We start from the raw sequence: 14,897 nt of genomic DNA on the forward strand, positions 1-14,897 counted from the left end.
AGATAATTTTTTTTGCATAATTGACATAAGAATAGTAATATCGTCTATAACGATATTTGTAATAGTATTTTTCAAGTTTCTACCGGCCAAGTTTCACGAGAAAATCATCAAGACAAAATTTCACAAGTTTATGAGATCAGTTTCTCATTTACCTGGTCCCAGCATGGAGAATAATGCCGTGTGTCTTCCGGACTATCAGAACTGGTACGAAAAGTAACAACGCCAGCAGCCAGACCAGAATAATACTCCATCCAACATGCCTACGGTAGAGATGCTTGCGGAAGGCAATGGGATGACAAATGACCATGTATCTGTCCAGACTCATTACTGTCATTGTGAAGACACTGGCTGCTACAGCAACACCTGGAAAGGAAAGGATTTGCTATAACGCGAAGCAAAACAAGTAGTTTCAGATGAAATATAAATGGTTCAGTATGTGGTGGAATTTCGAGTAAAATAAAATACCTAATTAATAACATAAAATACAATCCTTAATAGGTACTAAACGGTGGTCATTCTTTGACTTACTTTTCAAAATATAGCAGTATGTTGTTGACTAATGCTCACTTGTCCGACCGATAGTCAGCCCAAGCCCACGAAATTCCTCGTAGCAAGGAGTGCAAGATACGCCTCTCGTTGGCAACAGCCTTGAGCTCCTTACAGTTGACAGTGCAATTTAGCTCAGTTCCTCCTGATGGAGAGCACCCCAGGAGAACGAGCCCGAGGGTCTCCCATCTTTCTTCCCTACAACAACCTCTCGGGAGGACTTTCGGGTAGGCGCATATTTAGAGTGCCCCTATGTCGCATGGACACTATACATTTACAAACATCTATGCCTTCTCCGGGATTCGAACCCGGGCCCTTCGGAACGGCAGCCAGCGACGCTAACCACTCTACCAGTTGGGCGGTTACCAGCGTGTTACTTAATCAGTAACTGAAGGAATCTGTTTTAATGCATTCAGCCTTGTTCTTATAAACAATGTGCTTACTAAAAATTGTTACAAATTTACGCACTTCTTGATAATTTTTATGTTAATTTTGTTCTCTCTCCCACCAACATTCAGGTTATAGTAATGTACTATTTTGAGGTATTTAAAGACTACATGTTTCTTAATAATTCATATATCATGATATTTCAGGATATATTTTTACTCTTACAGTTTTAAGTACCTTATCTAGTTGATAATTTTGATAAGCATTTATTTCTAACTCTCGGGGGAGCGACTAGAGAGCGCGTCCCCAGGTGGCGGATCGGGGAATGCCTCCATAGGTTTATCCTTGGGTGGTAGGAGGGAAGTAAAATACCTCCCGAGGACCAACAGGCAGAAGTCCAATCTCTTCGAGGCTCTGGCAGCTTCTTTTTCTATGAATTGTAATTATCTCTCTAAGGAAGATCAGAGTTCCAAGGGCATCATGATCTTCTCTGACTGCAGATCAGCATTGCAAGTGATCCAGAAGGGCAAATGTCAACTCAGTCATCAGATCATTGAACTCGCAAACAAAATCATTGCTGCCCAAAGATCCTGCATCTTACAATGGATACCGGCTCATGTAAATATTTTTGGTAATGAGAAGGCCAATGAGCTTGCAAAGGCATCCCGTGATTCTCCTCAGCCATCCAACTGCCTAACCCTCGCTGATGCCAATGCAGTTGCCAGTCAAAGACTAATCGGCCAAGTTAAAGGAAACTCCATCCTGGAATTGAACTGTGACAGAGCCATATCGCCTATTATAACCAGACTTAGGACAAATCACTTAAAAGGGATGGAATTTCTGCAGACGGACAGTGTAGTTACACCAACATTTGTCCTCATTGCACAAATGACATCCCACTGTCTCACCATCACATCTTCAGCTGCCCAGCAATCTAGGCCAGACTGTTTAACATCGGCATTGAAGACCCAGTGGACCTGATTTATACTGATAGAGCTGCCGAGGTTGCAAAAGCTGTCTTTGACAACTTCGAAGCTATATAATTGCACTTTTTCATAGACACGACATCATCATTTATTTCTAAAGAGTAATTTATATAAGATGTATTCATTGCACTATATTATGAGCATTGCTTGTAGAAAACTCTTTTGTTTACATATGGTAGCGTCCAAAATTATCTTTACATGCCTAAAAAAACTGATTTCTCAAAATTTGAATGAATTTATTTAGGGTGATAAATGACATTATAACAAATCTTTGGTTGGTTAATTTTAATTAAGTAAAAGCATATAAGAATCTGCCAGCAGAGAGATATCTTCGTGGAGGACTAGATTGCACTTATTGGATTACGACAAAGCAAATGAGGGTTGTTTGTGTAAAGGGAGATGTACCTTCGTGGAGGGCATTTTATGGGAGCCTGTCTTATGTTGGTATGAGGAAAACTAAGAAACGTTTGTACAGTTATCCCATTCGCATGCTATGAAGCAAGTAAAACCGAAATACAGTTAACTCCTGATTTACCGAAGTAATACAGGAAATAACATCCATGATTAACTCAAAATCATTTTTAATAACACGGGAAAGAGGAATAACCCGTATTATTATTAATGTGAAAATAATAGTAATAATTTACCATTATCTGTTAGCACTTTAGCGCGGAAACAAAGTTTATGTGATTAGGTAAATTAAACTGGTATTCAAAACAATAAGAACACGTTATAAATAACAGAAGAACAATCATCATTAAAAAAGTGGAAAATAATAAAGAATAATATTTGCACAAATTTAACAGAGTCTTTAATACAACGCGTGTAAAAAAAATTCTTTAATTTTTTTTTTTTTGTGCTATGTTTATATGTATCTGATTTACGCACTTTTGGGAATAAAACCAACTCCCAGTATTACGACATCATCTGCTATTACCCTACGTGTTTTTCCACTCCTTTTTGTATCTTCCAGTAAATCAGAGAACAGGTAGCTGTTCCGTTTTGAGCTTGTGTTACTTATCCTATAGATAAGCAATTTATTCTTGTTATTTCTTTTTTCTGTGTGCATTTGTTTCGAATATGCTGATTACAAAATACAGATATACAACATAGTATATCACACACAAAGTTACATTTATACTCTTTGTACGTACACTGCGGGGAAAAAAAAGGGACAGTTCTATATTTCCCTTTCTACTGGGACGATTGACTAAATTCAAATTGCGTTTTTCATGTCTCGAAAGCGCGACTTAGGATATGTATTAGATTTATATATAGAATTGTTCTAATATAGGTATTTTGACACAAAATCGGACTTTTCCTGAAATGACATGAACTCCTTTTTAAAAATTTTCTAAACTTGTCTAAATTATCTATCCTGAGAAAACTTTTCTAACCTTAAATCTTAATAAACTGGGAAAAGTTTCTAACCTTAAATCTTATTGATCTGAGCAAAATTTTCTAACCTTGTAAGTAATTAGCCAGTTTGCACATCACTTCACCGAATATCCATAATTTATATGTATAAAACCCAATAGCCATTGGCATGCATAGGAGTGACACCAGCAAGTCAGAAACAGCCAGTGTAATCAGCAGAGAATTGGATAGACATCGCATATGCTGGAACCTGTAAAACGAATAAGAATTATTTAACACTTTTGTTACTTTTAAACGTATTTTTATTTTTTAAGATTTAACAGCTTATAAGCATTTGACTAAATAGGCACTGCATTTTAGTAGAAATGTAATAATTTTACTCCTTTTTTTGGATTACTATTATACAGTGGTTTCAAGCAGGCGACTTCCGAAGCAATTTTATGCGGCCCGCGAATACATCTTGAATGTTAAGAAAGAGGTTGAGATTTTAATGGTTTTGAGTCCAGTTTTACTTTGTTTTCATTACGAGTATGGGTAACGTTGCGAAAAATATAGAAATGGAGCTAATTAATTTGATTAATTTTTATTAGTACTTATCAAAAGGTAATATCCTCAGTTACAAAATTTTGAAATAAAATTAATTGCTTTATTTGGCTGTATATTTACATGGGAAGAGTTTTTCCCCGTAGGTGAAAATTAATTAGGCTATGAAAAGAACCAGACTGTCGATGAGTATCCACAAATGGTGATGAAGATATTTTCTAGCAACTTTCTTCCAAGGTTACAAATTTTATGAAAATCGAAACGCATGAAGCAGTGTAACTGAAAGGTATAGTAAGAAACAGTGTTTGTAATTATTTACATGCAAATATAACTTTATGCGTTATAGAAAAATGTAATAAATAAAAGAAAGAGAATAGGTTGTCATTATTTATTCTCTAGTTTTGTCTCTCTTGGGAAGTTTTCGTACATTTCTTTTTAGTTTAAATTAAAAGTAAGTTATTTAGTGATTACTTCGATGTATTATAATTATTTGAATAAATGTCAATGTATAAATTTTAATATTTAGCTGTCATTTTAATTACAAATATTCTCGCAGGCTCGTCTTTAGATTTCAGGCAGAAAATAAGTATAGATTTGAATTTTTTTCTTTACAAAAATTTTCACATGTATATTTTGGAAGATATGCAGTAAATTTGTTTTATTTAATTCACAAAATTTTTTTTCTTAAAAAAGATACTTTACATTATTGTTATTATTACTTTTCTAATGCAGCTCGTCAGCTACTCTCAGACCGCGCATTTGGCCAGCGTGCAATTTGAGTTTGAGACCACTGCTCTATATGACTATAAGACTGGTTACAGTTCTCTGAATCTCTCCAATACTATCCAAATAGTGAAAGCTGATTTGCGTTTTCCCTTTGGGAGAACAAACTTCTCCGCAGGTGTCAAATCTGGTGAATAATTATTTAGAGCCGCGTCATGTTCCTTTGACAGAAATTGCTTCACGAGAATGAAATAGTATGATGGAACATTATAGCAGAATGGAGAACAGTTCTTAGATTGAATAATTTCAACCTTAATACAGTAAATTCTCTCGGAACTCTATCCATTCTGTCTTTGTAAAATATGAAGTTTACCAAATGTCCCCCAGGAAAGTATTCTTTATGAATTTCCCTTTCAATTGAGAACTTTACTCGAGATTTCTCAAGCCGAAGTTTCTGCGCCCACCTTAAATACAAAGTGGATAATTATCGTTTTTTCACATAATCATAAGCAAAGTACCAAGTTTCATCTCCATTTGCAAATTGTTTGAAAAAACATGATGAATGTCTGCCATTTGAACCAAATTATGACATGAAGAAATTCGATTTTTTTTTGTTCTGCTGTTTAGTGCGTGGGAGACAAAAGGAGATAACATTTTTCTTTTTTTAAGATCTTCTATGATATTTCTGTCATTAGTGTCTTTACTGGCTGTCATTCGAAGAACAGGTGGCAATTTTACAGCAATAGTTGTAGAATTTTGTTGATGTTCTTATCTGTTCTAGACTGCTAATTCTAGGGTTCATCTTATCATGGTAGTAAATGTACAGATGTTACAATCAATCACAGCAATAAGAAAACAACTAGATTTGAAGAAACTGTTAAATATATGCAAATATCAGCCTGTAACAGATTGAAAAGTACAAAATCAAATTAAAGAAGGCTAATTAATTTTTTTCTCGATTCATGTGCAAGAATATCATAAATTGAGAAGGTCAATACGCATTTTGTAAATAGTTTTACCAGCCTGCAATATCAGTGGAATTGAGAACCTGACTTTATGACGGAAAATTCTAAGCATTTTATTGTAATGAAACTAACTACTATCTTGGGCATAATGTAAGGGACTCATACTTACCTCCAAAAGACTATAAGCGCTATGATGTTGGCAGATGTGGCCACAAGAAACGTTATTACATACAGGGTGACAAGAATGATGTTCTGCAAGTTCGTGAGAGTCAGCCTTTCACGACAATATTCGTGCAATATGAGATCGATTCCCTCCCAAACACCAGAAACATTTGGAATGGCTGTGCTGTTTGGCGAACTAACGTTGAGACTCACACGAATCCACTCTCTCGGTATATCCATTCTGAAAAAATAGAAAACTTATTAAGAGCATGTACACCAGATTTTAAAAGCGTGTCAGTGCCACTGATCGATCCTTCAATATTGCTTTCAAATAAAATAATGTCCATTCTGTAAAGCTACGACGCTGGTTCCAAGGAAAAGGGTTACAAGGGGTAATAAAATATTTATTAAATGTAGACAGAAAATACAAGAGGGAATTAGGAGCCCTACTTTTCTACCATTTTGTTTTTCACATAATCACCAAATATATTTAAGCATTTATCTGAAAGCAGGACCAAACTGTATAATCCGGAGTGGTAGAAATCCCGTCTCTGCTGATTGAGCCAGATCTCGGTAGCTGTTTTCACATCACAGTCTGAAGAGAACCTTATTGCAGATAAATTTTCCTTCAGTTTCGGAACAAGGAAATAGTCACTGGGTGCTAAATCTGGGCTATATTGGGATGACCCCAGACTTCCAACATTTGCTGCAATTTTTGAGTTTGGCGAGCAATATGGGGTCGGGCATTATCATGCAGGAGAATGACACAGCCACTCAACTTGCCAGGGCACTTGCGTTGGATGGCTTCACACAGCCTTGTTAAAGTAGCACAATAACGATCGGTAGTAACGGTACGGCCACGCTACAGGTACTCGATCAGGATAACGAATCACGGCTCCCACCCTCAAGCGAGACCACATTTTTAAACGGCTTACTCAGTCGCTCTCCACGTATCTGTGAACTTATTCTACCTCACCGCAAAACCGCTGCTAGTCAACCAGTGTCATTTATTTACATTCTGAGTTGAAAAGTATTCCGCCCACAATAATTACTTTTCAAATGTTGATGCTTGCAACCTTTTGTTTTTAGATCCGCCTACGAATCTAATTAAATGTACTTTAGGCAAAAAACAGATAGCATTTAAATATCATTGTGGTCAACCATCGACATCTCTTGCAAATGTGATTAACGCAGATGAAGGAAAGCTTTCTTTAGTGTATTCCATTATTTAAATTTAGACTGTGTTAGTTTAAAATGTAGTTTTATATTATTCTTCGTTTTGCATTCTGAAATGTTACTTTCCACACAGTGACTTCTGGTGTATTACACAACAGTAAGAATGAAATTTCGTAAAGCTGTGGTCTTTACGACACAGGATCATGAATGCCTTCTCTCTGCCTACCATCCAGGAGCTCCATCAGTTGATAAGTCCGCTAACTTATTTATAGGATATTATCTTCAACTGATAAAAATATATCTTGTCCTGTAGTACATCCTGTTAACAGCATTATCTTTACCAGCTCCTCTCTTATTTCGAAATTATCAAAAACCATTCTTGCAAAAACGGCCAACTGATCTGTGTCAACTATATAAAACGATTCGTTAAATTGCAGGAAGAAATAATTGCAGTGGTCAAAGTCAGTTCTAAGTCGTGAGATAACGTCAGAACTCCCAACCTCAGTCCTTATCATTACTGTATTTGCAGAAAGCTGTACAGATTTAATAGCGCACATTATCTCGCATTTATTTTTTAAACTATTAAATAATACATCTGCAGCTTCTAAAAATGCAGTTTTGATTATTTCACCGTCTTCGTATAGTTTCTTATTCTGGGCAATATTACTTAAAAATCGGAATGAGGCCTCAGTTGCTGTTTTATTCTTGTTGAATGTTTTTAAAAAAAATTTATTGTTGACCATTAAGTTTAAATTTTAGCTGCCTTACCTTTTCTTTCCTTAGAACAGAACTCAGTGGGAAAAACCTTTTCAACCCCTGCGTGAACGGTTTTGAAGTGACGTTTGACGTTCTCTTTTCTTTCCAAATGATTCACTTAACATAGTGCAGTAAACACACACATTTGTCCGTTACCTGGGTAAAGATGTAATCAGTTTTCCATCCCGAATGAGTGTTACGCTTTTTGCGTTTTGCTTGAACACGATATCATTAGAATAGATCTAGCTCAGCACCAATGCGTAAATCAAGCTATCCAAATTAGCAAATGTCTAATATACACACGAAAAATTAACGTGCACAACTTTACGGGTATACAATCAACTATGAGATGAAGTTGACAATGGCAGCTGCACGGGAGAAACAAGCAGTTGCTGTCAGCTGCCCCTGTCATCAGCATCAGCTCAGTGGAGGAATCAAAGTTAGCAACCGGAGTTTTAATGCGATCTACTGAAAATGTATTGAACTACTAGTAGCTTGCGATCGACGGTTTGGCGATCACTGGCCTAAACATTCTAGTACAGGTACTGATCATGAAGAATTTTGGTGAGATATTCTTAGTCAATTAAGGTACAATAACACGCCGAACAAGCATTACTTTAGAAGTCAAACAACAAAAATCAGCGTTATATTTTCAAATATTTACTGGACTAGTTTCGATGATTTTACCGAACCATCATCCTCAGCTCAGCTCAGAAAATCCACTGGACTTTTTAGAGGCATTTCACATTAAAAAAATCTTTCTGTTCTGGTTAACGACCCTTATTCCAATCCATCTTTGCCTTCAGCCTTCAAAGAAATTATATTTTAGTTCTCGTTTCATCAACAGATGGCACCAGTAGCTTAACTCCTGTTCAGTCTTTCTTATCTTATCTTATCTAATTACTATATCTTATCTTGTTCATTTACGCTTTTACAGCTAAGTATGGTGGTTCGGTAAAACCATCGAAACTAGTCCTGTGGAAGTTCGAAAGATTTTTGTTGTTTGACTTCTAAATTAATATTCTTAGTCATTCAAAAAAATTAAGGTAAATATTTTACTGAATTATTTTGGCTATCTAATGATTCCGATGGACACACTAATTGCCAAAATAACAAGACCGAGAATACCTGTAACTCGGTTTAGATTTAAATCATGGTTCGAGGTTCTTCCTAGGTGTAACGTGAATGCGAACCAGTTTCCCTTAGAAAGTACCTTTTTAAGGTTTTTTTTTTTTTTTTTTTTTTGCCACTACTTGATCTCTCGCCAATCTAGAATTTGTGCAAGATTGTTTGATATTGGGTGAATATACTGCCACCTTCAAGAAAAGAAAATGAACTGTAGATTCCAATTAGCAACAATTGGTTCACAATATCTCATGTGCTATTCGGATACTCATAGAACATATAGAATCATTACAATGTCAAATTCAACGATGTAGCGCCCAGAACGAAGAACTCTTTTTCTTATTAAATATCTTGTAGTTATTTTATCTTACTGGGAGGAAAATTAAAACATTTAATCTGTATAAAATTATTTAATTTGTTCAAGCAGTACCTATCTGAAATAGTTTATCTGTTTGAGAAGTTTATTTATTCATTTATTTGAACATTTCTTTATGACGTGGCATTTTGTTTGTCAGGTAGTAGCCATTCGGCTTGAAATAAAGAGCTTAGTAAAGCGCTATGATAATACTCAGTTGTATTTCACGCTATAGATCCCTTTTGCCGTCTTGAAAAATTCTGTCTCCGTGTTGTTTTTACGTACTGTATTATTATTATTTTTTTTTGTCCTATAGCAATGAATATGTGAGACTGCATATCATCTGATGTAGTTCAGCTTTTACGCTTATCATTGCGTTAATATTTGAAATAGCTAGGAAAAAAATTCTTCTGATTTCTTTCTCTTCAGTGTCTGTTGGCCTGGTTTGTTTGATTAACTATTGTTAAACTGCTCACAGATTTCGCTTTAAGGCAGAGGACATTTTTCAGGCAGAGTTTGATCAATTTTTCTTCTTTAATCTGATTTTAATATTTGCTTTTCTCAACATTTTCTCTTTCATATTAGATTTATTTTTATACGATATTTTAATCCCATAAGTAATATGATAAGAAACCGATAAAAAAATTAAAGAACCGTTTGCACATCCTCATTTTAGAAATTAAAAAAAATTTCTTGCAATTCAATGAATTTTTTTCGTGTTTTAATATCATGTTTCTTTGTTAAATTGTAAAACAACTGATTTGAAAAGCGAGGTTTCAGTTGTAGAACGCATATTTATGTTCATACAACCCACCTCAATTCTTCTTATTATTGGCCTCACCAATAGCTGAGTGGTTAAAACCGCTGAATACTGGTAGTTCGATCGGGGCTCGATACCAGCAAAAGGGCTGGCTGCATAGTTTTTCTCATGTGTAGCATAAATATGAGTTAGTTTCTCTGTGAAAGCCCCTCACGCAGACAGTCCTCTTGTGCTTTGATATCTACGTAATTTCTTATTATTATAGAGGAAACACTGCTATATGATTTTGGCCACATGTATTAAGAATCAGTTTGTAACTAAAGACATTACAAGTTATTAGTACTCATTAATATGCAATACTCATTAATTAAATGCGAATAGGAATATGTCAAATAGCATCTATGTATATAGAATTTTCAGTTTGGGTGTAATTATGTCAGTGGCTTTTAAAGCCACAGGATGAAAGGAAAATAAAAATTGATTTTCACTCACATTCTCAAAAAGAAGAATTTTTTTTTTTTTTTTTTTTTTTTTTTTGTATGTGTCGAGGTGTGTAATATATTGAATGACGGACAGAATTTATTAATTGCAGTAATGTTATAAATATATATTAAATTACCAAACTTATGTGAATTAAATATTTAACTAAAAAAAAAAGCAGAGATAATAATTATTAAAAATGACGTTAAATGCCTTTATATCTCTGTGTTTTATGTTACTACAAATGTAATTTAAAAATAAATTAAAGATTTTTATATTGCGTCGAATGGCAACATTCCGGAAATCAGCTATTTCTGAGATCACACGAAAGGTAAATTATGTCGCGGAAACTTATATCAGATACAAACATTCATGTATTATTTCACGTTGGGGAAACGTTTATGTAAGCGTAGAGACATTAGGTAATTTGGAAGTAGGAGAAATGAAAAATGAGCAACGCCTTCACCGGCGTTCGAACCACGGGCCTCTCGAATACATACCGAGCGTGCTGACTACTGCACTACGAAGACATGCTAACAAGGCGGGAGAAATACTTTATATACTCTCCCTTTAAAAGGGCGACTGGAGTTTTAGGGGAAGCAATAGACAAATCCTGGTAGTGAAGAATCATCATTCACCACCTTTTAGTTCGGGCGCCACTGTAGAGACATTAGGTTATTTGGAAGCAGGAGAATTGAAAAATGACTCGAACCACTGGCCTCTTGAATACGCACCGAGCGTGCTGACCACTAGACCACAAAGGCATGCTAAGAAAGCGGGAGAAATACCTTATAAGGGTAGCCGATAAATGATAGGGTAGCGTAACTTAACGTGACGTAATATGACGTAAAGACCTCCAAAATTGAAAAGACTTCAATACAGATCTTTCATTGTCAAAATCGTGAATTTTAGCTTTTCTACAATTTGAATTCATGTTTGTATACATATTTCCTCTTTCGATGTAATACGCAGCTTTTAATAATTTTCATATGAAAACTTTTAAAAGCTATACATAGCTATATTTAGAAAAAAAATATATATATGGTGATCAAACATTTCAGTTAACGATATCTCGAATAATTTCTGTCATACGAAGATGGACAGTTTTACTTGGCTTATATAACTGTGGGAAATAATTTTGCGATTAATATTTTCCTAGAAATGTTTGATTCCCTTAAAAATTGTTATGTTTCCATTAAATCTTTTTATGTGGCCAAAATTCTAAAAGTTTGCCTTATATGATTCATTTTTCAAGCTCGAATCATGTGTTTAAGAACCAGTAGCGGCAGAGGTAATAGCGCAATGTTTTTGAATTACTCAGCATCTAATTCTATGAGTAAAAATTTCTGATTATTATCAGAAGTCTTGCTACTTCTTAGCATATTATTTAATAAATTACAGAAATCTTGACATTACCTTCCTATTTTTACATTATTTAACAGTATACCTTTCTTATTTCCTTTTCAAGTTGGCCATTTCCGCACCTTTTTGTCACGTCAAGAATAGTTTCAGAAAGAAAAAAAAATATATTTAATCATTTCCAACTATGTCATTTTTTTCGATGAGTAATCTGTCTCTCATTCTTATATTCGAAACGTGACTTTTTTGAATTTCTTCGCTTCTGCTTAGTTGAAGAGAAAAGGAAAGGTCAGTAAAATTCTTTTATATTTACTTTTCAAAGGCTTACACTTCATTCTGACTTTTATTTTATTTTATTATTATCACTATTATTACTATTATTTTTGCTTGGAACCAAGCTCTCTAAACTATTAATTTTAATGAAATCACTTTAAAACTTAATAAAAAGAACAGTGAGCTGAAGATCAAGCAACTCTTCAGATTTACTGTTCTTTCCAAGTCAAATAAACTCTTCAAATTATTTGCTTGTTTTAAATATCTTCGTTAATTTAAATAGTATGGAATAATATTTTTCAGAGAAATTATTAAATTGATAAAGATAGATATATACGATATATGCTTTGAACTACAATGGACTCACATATAAATAGTGATGGAAAAATAATTATGGACTGAATACAGAATTGCTTATAAGGTATTTTATCCCTCCTTCCAGCATGCCTCCGTGATGTAACGGTAGCAAAACTCGGCGCGTATTCGAGAGTCCAGGTTCGAGTTCTGGCAACGGCACTGCATATTTTTCACGTCACCTGCTTCAGAATAACCTAATGAATCTACAGTGGCACCCAAACTAAAAGGTGGTGGACTACGAGGATTCGTCACCACGAGGATTTGGCGAGTGAGTTCGCTAATCCCCAGTCGGCCTTTAAAAGGAGGAGTATTCTTTCCCTCCTTCCAGAATACCTTCATAGTGTAACGATGCACACTCGGCGCGTATTCCATAGGTCCAGGTTCGAGTCCCAAAGAGGGCTCTTCATGTCTCCATCCTCAGAATAATCTAAAGAGTCTACGTGCTGTTAACTTAATTTATGTGCAATTGTTGAATCATAAAAGGTGCTTCTTTTCTAAATTCAGGTTAGACAAACACAATGATATTAAATATTAATGGAAAACCAATTATATACTGCATGCACGTTTTATATTCTTTGTTAAGCATAACTGATTAGTTATAACAAAGACTTAAATAAAATAAACAAACATGGTGAATCATATTTATTTAATCTTAGTACGTTAAAGTGCTATGTATTTGGTTTCGATGCTTATGCAAATAAAACTTCACTTCACTGTGTTATTTTAGGGGAAATAATAATGGGTTATGCGAAAGAAGTTTCGATATGCTGTTGTAACCAGAAGCGGTTTAAGAAATTTCGGCCTCCCCGCAAATTGGTAGATGGGAGCCCCCTTAGACGGGATCCCTTTTACACTTTTATACTTTCTATAGCACGGTCAGACTGTTACATAAATTATTATGAATAATTGTTTTATTTCGAAAGTTTATTAATACTTATGTTATATGTTTTGCTGCTGAATAGTTTACAAAATAAAATAAAACGAATTTATTACAAAACTGTAATGTAACTCTTTTATAACATAAAGCAAAGGACAAAATTATATAGCTTAAAAGTCTAGCATATTTTCATATCACTAAGTTCAATAATTGTAAAGCATTTAACAATTTCTGCATGAGAAATTTTAAAATGTATAAAAAAGTAAAGCTTACCTCAATACATTACATTATATCATTCCTAACCCATTTTTGTTTTACAATAAATGCTATATTGTATACATTCACTTAAATAAATAATTAGTCTGATTTATTTAAAATTTTTTATTTTTTTTCATATAATTTGTCTTTTAACTTCATAATTTTGTCACATAAAATGTATTTTATTCTCATTTCCTGACTTCTTTCCTTTATAGATAGCTTTTTTCCTACATTTCTTAAATATTCACATTTCATGTTTCTTTAGCAGCAAACATTTTAATTAACTTTTCGAAGTCCAATGAACGTTCAATTTGCCTTTCTACTGTGATTATAGAAAGACCTGTTAATCGTTTTTCATTCAATGAAAACTGTAAATAAATATTTTTTTATCAGCTTTAGCTCACAAAAGCTGCGTTCAGTTAAGGCTGCAGACATTCAACAAAGAAACATTTCACAAACAAATACTAAGTGCAGTTGACACATCTGGGAAAATATCTTCCAAATTCTCTTCATAAATACGCTGAAGTGTTGTTGGTAAAATTAGATGTCCCTTGGCAGTTTGTGATAACATAAGGAGAGCACTTCTACATCTAAGGCATTTATATTGTTTCAAATTGTGTACACATGTAAATAATTTTCGTGAAATTGTAAGTAAAACTGTAGTTGTTTTTAGTCCAAAGGGGGAATTTGCCCTGAAGGACTATTAATTTCGTTTTGGCATTTTGCGTCGAAAACTTTAAAAGGCTGTACCACTTTTCAAATCCTTGCCACCATATTTTATCGCCCTGTATTATAGTTAAAGAAATTAAATAATGAAGAATCTGCATGAATATATGTATGTTTCTCGCACTGTGAATAAAACAACGGTACCTAGAGCCGTCAAAATTTGAATTCCATAAAATATGGGTATGTGTAAGCCCTAATTTGAATTTGAAATTTTTTTATTACCTACTTCATATTTTGTAACCCTTCAACAAATTTTTGATTAAAAAACTAAACGATTTCAAAGCAAGCAGTGGCAACACTCTACGAGAAAAAACATATATCTCCAGCGAGCGAGGCAGTGTATCGAAAATTCTAAAGCTTTGCTCATTTTAAAATTATTTTGCGATATTGCTATTGAACTAAATTTGTGTTTGAATTGAACTAATTGAAGTGTTTCTTTTGGTAAAATAAATTTTATCAAGCTATCGTCGTCTTTTTTGTGTGCATTCAATCAACTACGAGCCCGTACGCACGCAGCAGCACTTTCCGCGTTTCAGTTCGGTTCACTTAGAGCATCTACAAGTTTATTATAACTGCTACTCAGATATTCCTTATTCTTTAGCAAGTTCGCTATGTCACAAATAACATAAAACAATGATTTAACTATTCAAATCTTTCTGTTAACAACTTGAAAACAGTGTCTATTACAAGATTAAAAGCGTTTAGT

The 14,897-nt window shown here is 34.1% G+C and overlaps 1 protein-coding gene across 1 annotated transcript in view; it reads right to left on the reverse strand.

Annotated features, from left to right (window-relative positions):
- LOC118196613 (QRFP-like peptide receptor) overlaps nt 1-14,897 on the reverse strand; it is a 165,223-nt gene that overhangs the window by 30,587 nt on the left and 119,739 nt on the right. The window contains exons 2-4 of the mRNA XM_085812046.1: nt 5,697-5,930; nt 3,386-3,546; nt 153-363 (exon numbers count right to left, since the gene is read on the reverse strand). Coding sequence (XP_085668172.1) covers nt 153-363; nt 3,386-3,546; nt 5,697-5,929 — 605 coding nt within the window. The 5' untranslated portion in view covers nt 5,930. The remainder of the gene's footprint in view (nt 1-152; nt 364-3,385; nt 3,547-5,696; nt 5,931-14,897) is intronic.

Source organism: Stegodyphus dumicola, chromosome 1 (assembly GCF_044657685.1).
Source record: "Stegodyphus dumicola isolate Sdum_Otavi_A_Nest chromosome 1, ASM4465768v1".
Lineage (NCBI taxonomy): Eukaryota > Metazoa > Arthropoda > Arachnida > Araneae > Eresidae > Stegodyphus > Stegodyphus dumicola.